Source organism: Aedes albopictus, chromosome 2, assembly GCF_035046485.1.
Source record: "Aedes albopictus strain Foshan chromosome 2, AalbF5, whole genome shotgun sequence".
Taxonomy (NCBI): domain Eukaryota; kingdom Metazoa; phylum Arthropoda; class Insecta; order Diptera; family Culicidae; genus Aedes; species Aedes albopictus.
The window spans coordinates 41,179,665-41,193,402 of record NC_085137.1 but is presented as its reverse complement, the minus strand read 5'-3'; the positions used below and the strand labels follow the sequence as shown (position 1 = coordinate 41,193,402).

The window sequence follows — 13,738 nt, the reverse complement described above, 5'->3', positions numbered from 1 at the left end:
ATCAAGCTTTGACATAAATCATATTTTTCATTTAATTTCTTGTAAATGTATTGAGATCAAATGCAGTTTTGAGGTTATAGCAAATTTTGGATGATTCCGCTATTAATTAGATAATAATGCTCTCAGATGGCAGAAGTTAACGAAGCTTGGGCCCGCACGAAATTAGGGTACCCCACGGTAGACACCCTGCCTGGGAATCAAGTAATGTTTTTCATCCAATGGCTTAAGACTTGAAATGGTTCCTTTACGGTGGCTTTCTTTCTCATCAAACGTCTCCGACCTTTTATTACTTTTGCATTTATTTCAATATTTCAATTGGGTGATTTTAACGGTTTTGCTCGATATTGATGTAAATGTATGTGTGTATGTATGTGTGTCATAATGGTGTAAATTTCCCTTAAATAGTTCTATATAAGTAAGTAATAAGTGTATATTATGCTCTCTACAAGGCTACACACAACAGTACCTACACAACTGGATCGGTCTAGCTCTAATCGCCTTACTTACTGATTGTTCTTTTGTTTTGCATACGATTTCGATTTCTAAACTAGAAGAGACATATATTAAACTTAAATAGGTTTTAGCTAAATCTAGACAGACAGTAATATAGAACAAAAGTAGATCTTTTTCCATAACTACAAAGTATAAAGTTACAAAAAGTACACAATTCGCTTTGCCTACCCCGCCGCCGTCATGTGGAGGGCAGGTTGAAATGATGGCATCTCAAGACCAAGCAAAAGTAGTTCCAGCAACTTAGTATTAACAAAGCACTTTCAGATTCGCACAATATTCATTATCAATGATACAGCCTAACGTGAATGCAAAACAAAATACACGAAAAAAGAGAGGAAAGGAAATAAACTACAACAACGAACTTAGGTGCTACCTTACTTGGATCCCAGTTGGACAGAAAAACTAAAGTAAAACTAAATACAGACAATTACACAAGTAGAATTTAAATTAACAGACTTTACACGAACAGCGCCTGCGGCTGTTCTTAAGAACGTACTAAAATAGTTTGCTTTATTTGGTATGTTTTCGTTCTGTAAGAGTTTAAATTTTTGATCTTTTTCTTTTCTTGTTCAATCCGTAGATTACGGGACTTTTAATAAAAGTTGAACTGCACGTATGTTACAATCATTCCAAGACAAACTTTAACATAAGAGAAAATTGAAATTTGTGTCAGCTATTGGCGATTAAAAGTTGAGGTTATGTCGTGAAAATTTGGAAGTTTGAAAGGGAAATACCAGTTCCCCATCAGTTTAATCAATTTTTTTTTTTGGTAAATTTATCGATAAAATGACTTTTTCTACCCCGATCCCACATTAAATTTTATCTGAAACGACTCAATCACTAAAATACGAAACGGGATTTCACAAAACTTAACCTCACTTTAGGAGGCCAATTAAGCAAAGCTACACAAAACAAAACATTCCTGATACTCAGATAGCAGGTAGATCGAGACCTAAATACAGTGAAAGAAACAAATTTATTCAATAATCAAGTTTCTTTCGTTTTAGACCTTTTGACATGTTGACGCAGATTTATTCTTTACGTGCATTCTGACTGCTTTTATCCTGGCGTGGATGACAGTTCTTGGTCTGAAGGCACGAAAACGTGCTTGGCGTGGCCGTTTAGCAACGCGTTTTCAGTTCGGTGAAGATTTCTGTAGTAAATGGATCGCGTTCAAGAGCTAGTTTGCATCATCCAGCACTTGAATTTTCGGCTGATGACGAAATCGTTCTAAATACAACTGTTAACTGAACAAGACCACATTGACGACCAGCAAGAACCCATTGAATTGCATGGAAGGAAGAAAATCTAGAGGATTTCCAGTGAAGAGAATTTTGCTTCCTGAAAGGATGGATTGTCTAGCGCGGATTAAGGATCACGGTAATCCACTACAATTCACCAGACACGAATCGTCTAAATTCGTGGGAGGACAATGAGAGCGGTCGCCGAATATTACGCAGATTGGAGAGTATAGGTAAATATAACTTGTCGGACCTTCCGACGGATAGCTTTCTCGACGGAATAATCTCGCCTCGTAAAACAGGGAGACGCCAAAGTGGCAGATGAAAATTGGTTGGGGCTGGTAATATTGTCTCACCTTGAAGAAAGGAAACACCAAAACGGTAAATGAAAATCTGGCCGGGCTGTGGCAATGTTTCGCCTAAGAAAAAGTAGACGCCAAAGCGACACATGAAAATTTTGTTTGGACTGGCAATAGTGTCTTACCTCTGAGAAGGGAGACGCCAGAGTGAAACATGAACAACTGCCCATGGCTGACAATATCTCACCTAAGCGAAAAAAGATGACATACTTGCAGATTAAAGTCCGACTGAATAACATTGAATTCTATTAAGAAATACCAACATCCACAGCTTCAATATTTCAAGATAGTCCCATACTCCACGGATTATAAATATGTTCATTTCATTTCATTATTGGACAAATGTTACGCTTTTATTATTAGATAATTCGTTCGATAAATAGGCAAATACTTCGCTAAATGTAGTTTTGATGTATCTTTTTGATTGTTTTTCATGTACCGTTCATTGAGTGTCTGCATATGTGTGTGTATATGACGTCAAGATGACAAAAATTGGTGTCCTTACAACGTTTGTTGGTGTATAAATAGGGTTCGAACCGGACGCGGTCCGAGATATATGCAAGTTTTTCAATAATGTATTGTATAAAGTTTGATGCACTCGTTAACGTACTCTAGGCATATTGGTGCCGATTGGTGTTGCATGTGGATTGCTTACAAGTTTAACTTTTGCACACTAAACACTAACGCTAAATTTTTGGTCACTTAACGAGATACTAAACTTACGCGGTTTAAGAGTTTCGTACGCGATTCTAATAAAGTTCGAAAAGTCGGTACATATAGTAGTAAAACAAGTAACGAAAGGCTCCGTCGCTTAACAGGTTCACTTAACAGATACATACATATGTTAATGGACAGGGTGCGATTGCTATCATCGTGGTGCAGTCTATTAGAAGGTATTTGAACGTTGCAATAAACTTTGGAAGACGCCATTGGCAAAGCACGTGGTTTAAGGTCGATCACTATTACAGTAAGGTTTGGATAGGTTTACGACTGGCGATCGATGGTCTGGAAGAACCACTCGGTGAAGCGTCGCAGTTGCTGTACGGCAGCTTGGCTCTCATCCTGCAGCCGGCGATTCTCCTCCGTTAGTCGGCGGACGGCGTGCTCTAGGGAGCGCCGTCGGCGTTGCTCGCGCAAGACCCGGTCGGACAGTTGCGTCACCTGGCTCTGCAGCTCCGGAAGGCTCGAACTGTTCGGCATAGACATCATTTGGCCGCCACTGTTGGCGGTGCTGCCACTTCCGGTAGACACCGGTGAAGCAGAACTGGGCGTCGTAGATAGGTCCGACAGGACAGGTGTTCCGGTGCCATTTTGACCAGTCGATGAAGTTAGCTGCGAGCTCTGCTGCTGCTGTTGCAGTTGTTGCTGGAGCTGTTGTTGTTGTAGTTGTTGCAGTTGCTGCTGCTGTTGTTGCAGCTGTTGCTGTTGCTGGACTACGCCGTTGAGGACCTGACTGATGTCATCGTAGTATACGTTCCCTTGCGGATGCTTGGCACCAGATTCGCTGAGCTAAAATTGGAAGACCCGTTTTAGTGGTTGGTTCACGAAATTTAGAGTTAGAAAATCTTTTCTTGCATTTAGCGTGCATGACAATTTGAGTCAAATTTTCAGTTTTGTGAATGCTGTTGTGACGGAAATTTAGGTGTTTAAACCCGAATGAAACTACTCCGATTGAAACCAGATGAGTCGATTGAAAAAGGTTGATCGGCCTGTGAATAAAATCGATAACGGCTTGGACACAACAATGGCCTGATTCGATTTGGAACCGTTCGATAGTAGCTTAGACACTACAAGGTTGTTATGTTTGTCCATTAAAATTCTATCTGAAACGTAGCTGCGATTCTGCCTAAAATTTGTCTGAATCCTGGCGTGGATGAAATCTGAATTTCGAATGTGGTTCTGTCCTACTCCTAACTGGAACTCTATTTGACTTCCCACTGAGATTCAATCTAATTCCGGACTAGGATTCTCTTCAAATCTTGACCTACCAAACTACCCAATCCCTAATCCAAACTCACCTGCGTCATGGCCTTGGTCGCCGTATCGACCAAACTGCTCCAGTCCATCTCCTTCATATCCGGCAGTGGAATCTTTCCTCCGCCACTTCCGTTCATATTCCCTCCGCCATTTCCACTGCCACCATTCGACATCATTCCGCCAGAACCACCTCCACCGCCCCCATTCTTCAATATACCCCCGGCAGCGGCGGCCAGAGCCATCAACTGCTGCTTCTTGCCCGGCGACATCTTCAGGTGGTCCTCGTTGATGTGTAGCTTACTGCTATTGTTGTTGTTCAACTCGCTGGCCGGGCTAGAACAGTTGCTCGTCGTGGACGATATCACCGTGGCCGGACGGGCCGTGGTAAATATGACATCCGATTCCTGCTCGGAGGTTCCATTCGACGAACCTCCACCATTATTTCCTTTGGCTACCTTCAGATTGTTGGACGAACCTAGATTGATGGCTTCCCTGGAGCGTGACTTCTGTGTCAACTGTTGCTGCTGGATCGGCTTCAATCCGGCGGACGCCGTCAGGGACGAGATGTTCCCCAAGCTGTGGCTGTTGGGATTACCCTTGTGGATCTTTTCCATGGCACCGGCGTTGAAGTTGTCATCGCTGGAAGTGGCGGCGGCAATGTAGTCCGGGTTGATGAGCCTCATCAGATCTTCCTGCAGGGAGCTTCCGGTGTAGTTGACGCTGTTCCGCTGAGGCGCAGAACTCTTCGTTCGCGGCTTGGTGGCATCGGTAAGGCCGTTGTTGTTCGGTCGAGGGCTGTTGTTGCGGGAGCTGGACGTGCTACTGGAGCTCATGGGACCGTTGTTCAAGGTTTTCTTGCTTCCACCGCTTCCTCCGTTAATTCCGTAGATGTTAGTGGTGGTCGCGGAGCGTTTCAGCTGCGGTGAGTTATGTCGAGAGAGGTCCTCTTCTTCGGCGGCGCTCAGATGGTGATGGTTGGCAAGGTTCTTCATGGAACTGCTGTAGAGCGGTTCGGAGGATCCGTTTTCAAGCGCGCCATGGTTCTCGTTAATGATCAGACGCTTGAGAAGGGCAACGTTGGCATTGGCGTTTTGATTATTGGTCAACTGACGAGAATCGTTGTGTAGGGAAAGAGGTCGAGGAGTAGCTCCGGCAAGGGGTAAGGAATTACTGGAAGCGGTTAGCTTTGGGTGATGATAGTTTGGTTCTGTAGGGGGAGCGATTGCTGACGAAGGAGCTTCATGTTGAGGTTCTAGAACGTCATACCAGCGTTCGTCGTTCGATGAATGTCCACTGGATGAGCTTGTTAAAGTTCCCATATCCGTCTGACCATATCGTTGCTCGACGCTGGGTGGAATACCATTCTGATGCAAAGCAGTAAACGATCGACTACTGCTTCCGGTTCCGTACCCGGAACTATTACTCGATCGTGGCGGGGAGAAATTCCGTTCATACCGTCGACGATGGCTAGCCGACTGCAGCTGGGCACTGGGTAGATGCTTCTTGCCGTTCTTATCCGCCCGTTCCGGGACGGTTTCATAATCACTTTCGTAGTTGATCGCATTGAACCGGCAATTTTGCAGAAAACAGCCTCGACGAGGACTGAAATCAGCAAAGGACTCGATCACGGTCACTGTCACCTGCGCTGAAGTCTTCAGGAGATCAACCATTTGATCATGCGATAACGTAGCCACGGCAACCTTGCAGATCTCCACTAACCGGTAGCCTTGGCGTAGACCAGCCGTCCAGGCCTGTCCAGATATTTCCACTTGTGTAACCACGCCATCCGGCTGCACGTGGAATCCCAACTGTCCCATAGGATTCCTCCGTAGACTTAGCTCCAACGCTCCGCAACCATTCGTAACGGCTCGTAACCGCTCGATCACTTCCAGCTGTTCATCACGATCCCCAGAATCCCGCATGTTCAGCGTTACACACTCCCCTTGATGATAGTACACCCTCAGGGAGTTCTGGCTCGTAGACCACCCCAAAATTGCCTTACACGGAGTCACGAATATGATCTGCCTTGAGCATTCCTCGATCAACACAAAAGTCTCCGCCGAGATGCCCAAGAAGCAATCTACCTGCGTAGACATCCCACTGTCATGTAGCACCACTTGCCAACAGAAAGCGCCCCGCTGACTCAAATCGCCGGAGAATCGGGGCTTACTTCGCTCCCGTTTCTTGCTGGGGAATATCGAGAACTTCTGACCGGTATCCACCAGCGTGGCACTGCAGTAGTTGCTGGTCAGATCCTTCAAGTACTCCTGCCGGGTTCGGGTCGCCATAGTGGCGAACTTCTCCGACCTGTGCGCCGCATTCTCGGCGTTGATCACCTTCGACAGCAGGAAGTCGGCGAAGGTCTTTCCTTTGGCGTAGAGAGCACCCGGACGAACCGGGGGACCGAATACCGGCACTTCCTTCGAACGGGACACCGCCACCCGGTACTGGGTGTGATCCGTGCACGGGTTCACCGCCCGAACGATGATAAACACGTGCTGGAACTGGCTACGGATGTTCTTTGGAGTAAACGGAAGAGCTCCCGGTTCTTGGAAAACGACCGTCACTATGTCGTTTCCAATGTGTCGCTTCCGAAGGAGTTGCTGCCGGTTGTTGGGGGTGAATGGGAGCATCGTGGACACGTGGAACATGATTTCGCAGTCCTGGTAGTTGGCGTACAGGGAATGCGTTCCGGTGGAGTCGGTCTTGTTGTCCAAACCGGCTTTGTAGTGTTCGAAGCCTTTGAGACGAACCCGTTTGCCGATCGTGTCCAAGAACTCGTTGAACGCCGGTCCGGCTTCTTCGTTGTTGTACATGTCCTCCTCGGAAGATTGTCCGGCTCGGCAGTACAGGATTCCGACCTTGTACTTGAAGGTGAGGCCTTGTTCGTCGAGCTTCAGGAGCTGCTGTTCGCACTGGGACGTATTGACGCCTAGCCGTAGACAACTGATTTGTACTTCTGGCGCAACGTATTCCAGAATTTCTTTGGTACTGACGTGCTTACCCGTTCCGCGAGGATTTGGAATGGAATCCTCGATGACGGATCCGCGCAGGGTTAGCAGCTCGGCCGTACGGACTATAAGCCGGTACAGGGCCTGAGGAGTTTGGTTGGACGTGGCCGCAACATCGGCCCCGTGGATTGCAAGGGTAGGCGTCGCACTGGGCGGCAGCTTATCCTTTTTGATGGAGATCGCTACGGGACCCAGCTGCTCGTCCATTCCGAACCAGTTCTGATGTTCCTGGCCGAAGAAATGCTGCCGATAGTAGAGAGCACCGTTGTCGATCTGTTCGATCGGTCGAGGACCCTTCTGATAGGGGCAGCTGTTGGCTTTCCAGAGAGTCTCGTTCGTACCACATTCCAGCAAAGATACTCCGTAGGCTAGAGCCGGTCGATGGATGGCTCGTCTTTGCTGACCAGCGGGCATGGGGTTCTGCATCCTTGTGAGGCTAACTTCGCGCTCTTCTTCTCCACCGACTTCGTTACGGAAGAACGGGCAACTGTCGAGAAGTTCGTTGCTTTGGCCATCGCCGTAGTCTTCGTCTATGCTGTCGCCGTCTGGAGTGGACGACCGTGTTCCGTACGTAGCTGCCGCGGATGCTCCGGTTGTGGTGTTCCTTCTTCTAGCAAGTAGGAGTCCTCGCAGTTTGGCGGCGTAGCCGAGGTTAGCGGTGAGCGACTGGCAGTCGAAGTGGGCAAAGGCTCTTCTCCGTTGGCGTTCTTCGATGTCGGCCGACGATACCGTGGTTGTTGACGTTGCACTGACGTTGGACAGTACCGAAACGTTCGGGTTCAACGAGGTATCGTCGAGTGAAGCGCTTTGCGTTTGTCCACGGCCTGGTTTGGCCCCGTGAGCTCCCGAAGACGACCATAACCGGTTGAACTTCATGCGTAGCTTCGGACTGGAGTTGCCGCGATCCAGGCTATCGTCCCCGGATGAAAGCATTCCAGCGTTTCGGGCATCGTGGTGATTGTGATTGCCTGTGTGATGATGCGTGTGTTCCATGCCAAATACGGCTGGGCGATATTCCTGAAGCATTGCTAGGAAGCTTTCGCCTGTGGTTTGGCTGTGGTGCCGATCGGAGGATATGACATCGATCGATCCGTGACTGCCGTACTCCCGCCGTAGATTTGACCCTCCTGGGTGCAGGCCATCGTGATGGCCGCTGTGATCGTGTATTAGCTCCAGGCTGGAGTTACTCCGGTAGAGGTTCTCGGAGTTCTGAGGCGCCAGTTTTCCGCCGACGTTCATCCCTAGATGACGCTGGATGTACGGATAGCGTTCGTGGACCGAGTTCCGCGGTCCGGCAAGACCCGCTCCAACCCGGGCCCTCAGGACATTGCTGTTGTAGTACTCGACCGCATGCTGGGCGCGTTCCCGTGCCGTCCCACCGGATCGTCCACCCATCTGCTGGGGTGGCGGCGGAGGATGAAGATGCGCCGCTGGATGTCCTGCGGTAGGGTGATGATGCCCCGGTGGCAAGAGGCTACCGGGTCCGTTTGGGGGCCCATTCGACATCATGGCGGCCGGCGAGGTCATCAGTTGTCCCGGCGGTGGTCCCCCGAGCTCCGCCTGCAGTCCGATCATCCCATTGCTGGAGTCCTGTGGGAAAAAGGGAAACGAAATGGGGGAAACTATTAGAGAAAGGAGACTTTAAATATGTTGAAATATGAACAGCTTGGAGATTGCTTTATACGACCTTACAGGTATTTAGAGCGACTATATAGTTGAATACTGTATTAACTAATTCTCGATTTCGATCTTTATTATTCAGAAACGCAGAGTTTCATTTTTAATACACTGTGAGCATCTACTCCTTACCTAGTTTTAAGAATAGCTTCAAAAATTGATACCGCACGTCGTATTAATAAATTAAGACGTATTAATTAATATAGCATTAATTATCCATGGAACCAACGACCGTTTCCAATCTTCGAATGCTTAATCCAAAGCTGTCCACATTACAGCCGAATTTCGTAGGTGGATCACAAAGCTATCGATGAATGTCGGCTCTCTAATTTATGACTAGATTACCCAACACGTCACTCCTACGCAACCACGCTCGGTTCTATTTATCCTCCGACCGACCTAAATCCAGCTCCAACGCAACGACAGCCCCTATCATCAAAGCTCAAACCATTTAAGGACTGTTCAATTTATAAAACGGACAACTTTACAATGCTATAAAAAGAAGACGCGTAGTTCAAATTTAATCACCCTTGCTTCGTTGTTCAGTACATCACCTTTCATTATAGTAATGATTTTTGAATCGAATAAAAATAGTTTTATTTCATAGAAAATTGGCCAGTTGTTAAAAATAGTGAATTTTACGATTGCAGAGAATTGAAAATATGTATACAATTACTGTTCACATATGGTATATCGTTTTTTATATCAGAAAAGTATGTGCCATGCTGCTACAGCATGAGTAATAAACATTCTGACGAAGTTTAAACTCAATTGGAAAATTAGTTGCTGCAATATTAAAGTCTCAAGTTAGATTCGATTTTTTCATTAAAATTCAATTGTATAGCAAAAAGAGTATGAAAATATTCAATAAACAATTTTTTTCTGCATCCAGTAGAAAGTAGGAATAATGTGGTTTCAAATGCAGAAAACTGCTTCTAAATAGCATTGCTGGTTTGGTTACTGTGTGCCGTTACATGCACATTAATCAAAACAGTTTCGTTCTTTCAAGGTTCTTCCAAATAACAATGCAACCTAATGCAACTTTTACATAACAATGATGTTGGAAATAAAAAAAATTAAATCCGATTGCTATTAAATAAGGTATACAATAACATAGGACCAACTTTGTTGAAATTAAATAATAACAAGATTCGCTAGAGTCGGAAATCTGTATCAATGGGGCAAAAATTATGCAATTTTGTACTATGACCATCTTTATGGATTTAATTTTTGATGAAGAATGCAATTAAAGTATTTTTTTTCTTCTGCATCATTCAGAAAGCAGTATTCTACTACTCTGGACAAATTTTTAGCCAAATCCGTTGTGCTATTGCATCACAGGACTTAAGAAAATATTTTATAATAATTTCTTTGTAAATAAGGTAACTTACTATATCAAGCTGGAGGTTACTTGGTGCATTATTACTAACCAATTATTGAGCTTTACCTTTAGTAGAATAGTATAAGATTCCAATACATTAAAAACTTCATGAAAATATGCATGTTTAGTATGTGGAAAATTATGTCGAATTTTGAGAAATGGGTTTTTATTTATATTTTACGAAAACCGCTTTAGTTACACAAAAAAGAACATTTTGCTTAATGTTATATTTTTCCTACATTTGAGAATAGCTTCAGAAAGATATGCAAAAAACTAATAATGATTTTATTGAAAAATAAAAAAGATATCGCACAAGCAAGTTGTCCGTTTTATAAATTGAACAGTCCTTAGTTAGGAGAAAAGGTAGGTAGGTAGATAGAATTTTTACGACCTTCGAAGGAGATTAGGAAGCGACAAAAGGGAAATAAAGCCAACTTTCCCACCATAGAGAGTGGTTCTCTTCGTCGATTCCTTCAGCTTTTCTTTCCCGATGATCGCTCGTTGCGACCACTGATTGACTGCATGCATATGCAATCATGCATGCACCTTTTCTGTTTTGGTTCCGACCCAATCGTTTCGGAAAACAGGTTGTCGTGCGGGTCTTCCCACTTCGATTATCATCGTTTTATCCTCCGCGTTGAGTACCCTCATTTAGTTATAGATCCCTTTTCGTTGAGGTGTTTCGTCATAGGTACATTTAAAATTTTTGTTCTAACATTCTAACACAGACATTCTGATGTCTAGTGCCTTCGTATGTTTGGTTCTTTACAACCTGCTCAAGCCATAATTCAAGATCTTTGGATTCGATACCCCTACCCGATATAAACAAAAGTCGCATAATAGAGCAAAGAAATCAAAATCTATCGTGGTCCTTGGTAACCACACATTTCACTCTAATCAGGTGTTCTTCGAAGTTCTGCTTTCACCTTTCGATTACTTCACGCCCATCGTCATGATGTTCCCGTCCCTAATTGGATCGTTTTTACAAATTGCAATTATTTGCCTATTCTTGAGACCGGAACAACGCTTCCATATCCTTACTACTATATATTTCATTGTATTAGGGAGGTTCATCCCTGTCAAGTGTTGTAAATGTTTCCATAGATGAAGTCATCAGATCAGAACAAACTTCACATGTATGCCCCAATGTCACATACTCAATTGAGTGCAATTGACATCAATTCAACTTCGCAGCGATCTGGTTTATGTCTTCATTTTTTTTACAACAAATTACCAATCAAACCGTTGAACCAGTAGCTTTGTACAGAGACAAAACACTCCCACCCAGAGATGGAAACACTCTCATCGTGAATCAACTCGCGAGTGTAAAAGCAAGAAACGGTTTACTCACGGTGCCGAGAGTAAGCCGTGTGTGAGTTTATTCGCACCCGCTTGCTTCACGAGTATGAAGCAAAACAAAAACAAAAACACTCATGAATTTTTATTCGCGATAAACAAGTGGAGATGCGGGAATTGCATTTTAGTGCGATTTTAATGGCAAAACAAGTAATTATCCATCAGATAGTAGTGTTTTGTGCTTTATTGTTCCTGAAAAGTTAATCTGTCGGCCGTGTAAATTCGTTTTTTTTTTCACAAAATTGAAAAATGTTCAGAGCTGCTTCGCGAATCAATCACGAGTGCGACCAGCTTCGTTAGCTCGCGAGTGAAGGAAGTGCGAATAAAGGGTGATACGGTCAAAATTTGGTCACACAATTTGTTTCATAACTTGAGACTGCGTACACCAAAGCAGCTGATTTTTGGACCAGCAATGGTACATTATAGGGTCTGGGACCATTTGGGCAGGAGCACCTATTTTGGGCACTTGCTGCTGTAGCTTAGTCAGTTTTCAGCCAATTGACTTGATTTTTGGAATATGATAAGATACGCACAGTATCTAGCCATGAACAAAATTCCATATCAATTGGTTTTAAAATAACTGAGTTATAGCAGCAAGTGCCCAAAATAGGTGCTCCTGCCCAAAGACCCTATGTAGCTTATACCATAAAATTTTCACAAAAATCGGTTTAGTATTTGCGGAGATATTGTGAATCCTGAAAAATGCTATTTTAAAATTTTGTACAAAGAGGATTAAAAAATAAGAACACATTTTTACTCTTTTATTTATAGAGCCAGAAATACTGAACCAATTTCAATGAAATTTTTTCTGTGTGTAAAGTATACATATCAAAATGTTGAAATGTAATCCAGCCGTTACAAAGTTATATTTGTTTAGGTGGTCAAGTTTGTCAAATTTTGTCAAGTCAAGTCGAATTTTGGTCACACAATTTTTTTCATGACTTTAGACTGCGTCCATCAAAACAGCTGATTTTTGGATCAGTAATGGTACATTATATGTAGTTTGTACCATAAAATTTTCATCAAAATCGGTGTAGTATTTGCGGAGATATTGTTGAACCCTGAGATCTGCAATTTTAAAATTTTGTGCAAAGAGGATTAACAAATACGAACACATTTTTACTGTTTTATTTATTGAGCCAGATATTCTTAACCGATTTCAATGAAAATTTTTCTGTATGTGAAATATGCATATCAAAATGTAGTGTAAAAATTTCATTCAATTTGATCCAGCCGTTACAAAGTTATATTTGCTTAAGTGGCACCCGGTCAGTTTTTTTCATATTCAAACTGCTACAACTTTGTAAGTATTCATACAAAATGGCTCAAAATTTTACTAAGAACATATTTTCATAGTAGTATTATACTAGGGGGATTCACTTAACAGCGTAAACTGATTAAACTGATTAAACGTCGCGATCACCAAGGCAATCTTTGATTATTTCATTCGCAAAATCATGAAACATTTCAAATAAGCAGAAAATCATGGCTTACGCAGCAATTGAATCTGTTTAGTGAGTACCCCTACTGTAAAATTTTGATAAAAATCGGAGCACTATTGGTAGTTCTATAATCAAAATTGTGCTTTACTGACCTTAAATTTCCGAAAATTTACTATGGAGCGCCTTTGTACAAAATTTTAAAAAGGTAGGTCGATGGTTTTATCTATATATCAACCAATACTTAATCGATTTTGATGAAAAATTTATGGTATAAGCATGTAGCATTACTGGTCCAAAAATCAGCTGTTTTGGTGTACGCAGTCTAAAGTTATGAAAAAAATTGTGTGATCAAATTTTGACCGTATCATCCTTTATATTCTGGCTTCTGTTGTTCACGAGTAGGATAGCTTTGCGTTTGTGTCTACTCAGCTGCATTCCTCACTGTTTTCCATCACTGCTCCCACCAACCAAGGTCGGACAATCGAATCGAATCAGAAAGAAAGTGAGCATTGTTCCTCATAGCAATGAGCAGAGAGCATATTTGGGGGGCTCCCAATTAACAGCCGTCATTGTACATCGACGAAACCAAAGTTGCAATTCCGATCACGTACTCCCTCCGGACAGTGTTGTCCACTGGCTAACTGGTGAATACCTGCATGTTCTTCAAGTGATCGCTACCTACTTTGCATTTGCATATTGTCCATTCCTTGGAATTCTCGCGCTCGAGTCGAACGAAACACACCTTGGACGGCGATTGTTGGTTGTGCCAAATACCCATAGT

General features: G+C 43.5%; 1 protein-coding gene across 3 annotated transcripts in view; it reads right to left on the bottom strand.

Annotated features, from left to right (window-relative positions):
* Positions 1-281: 281 nt before the first annotated feature.
* LOC109621807 (signal-induced proliferation-associated 1-like protein 2) overlaps positions 282-13,738 on the bottom strand; it is a 273,361-nt gene continuing 259,904 nt past the window's right edge. For all 3 annotated transcript variants that reach the window (XM_029871091.2, XM_029871092.2, XM_029871093.2), the window contains 2 exons: positions 4,132-8,691; positions 282-3,622 (listed from right to left, as the gene is read on the bottom strand). In XM_029871091.2, coding sequence (XP_029726951.1) covers positions 3,098-3,622; positions 4,132-8,691 — 5,085 coding nt within the window. In that variant the 3' untranslated portion in view covers positions 282-3,097. The remainder of the gene's footprint in view (positions 3,623-4,131; positions 8,692-13,738) is intronic.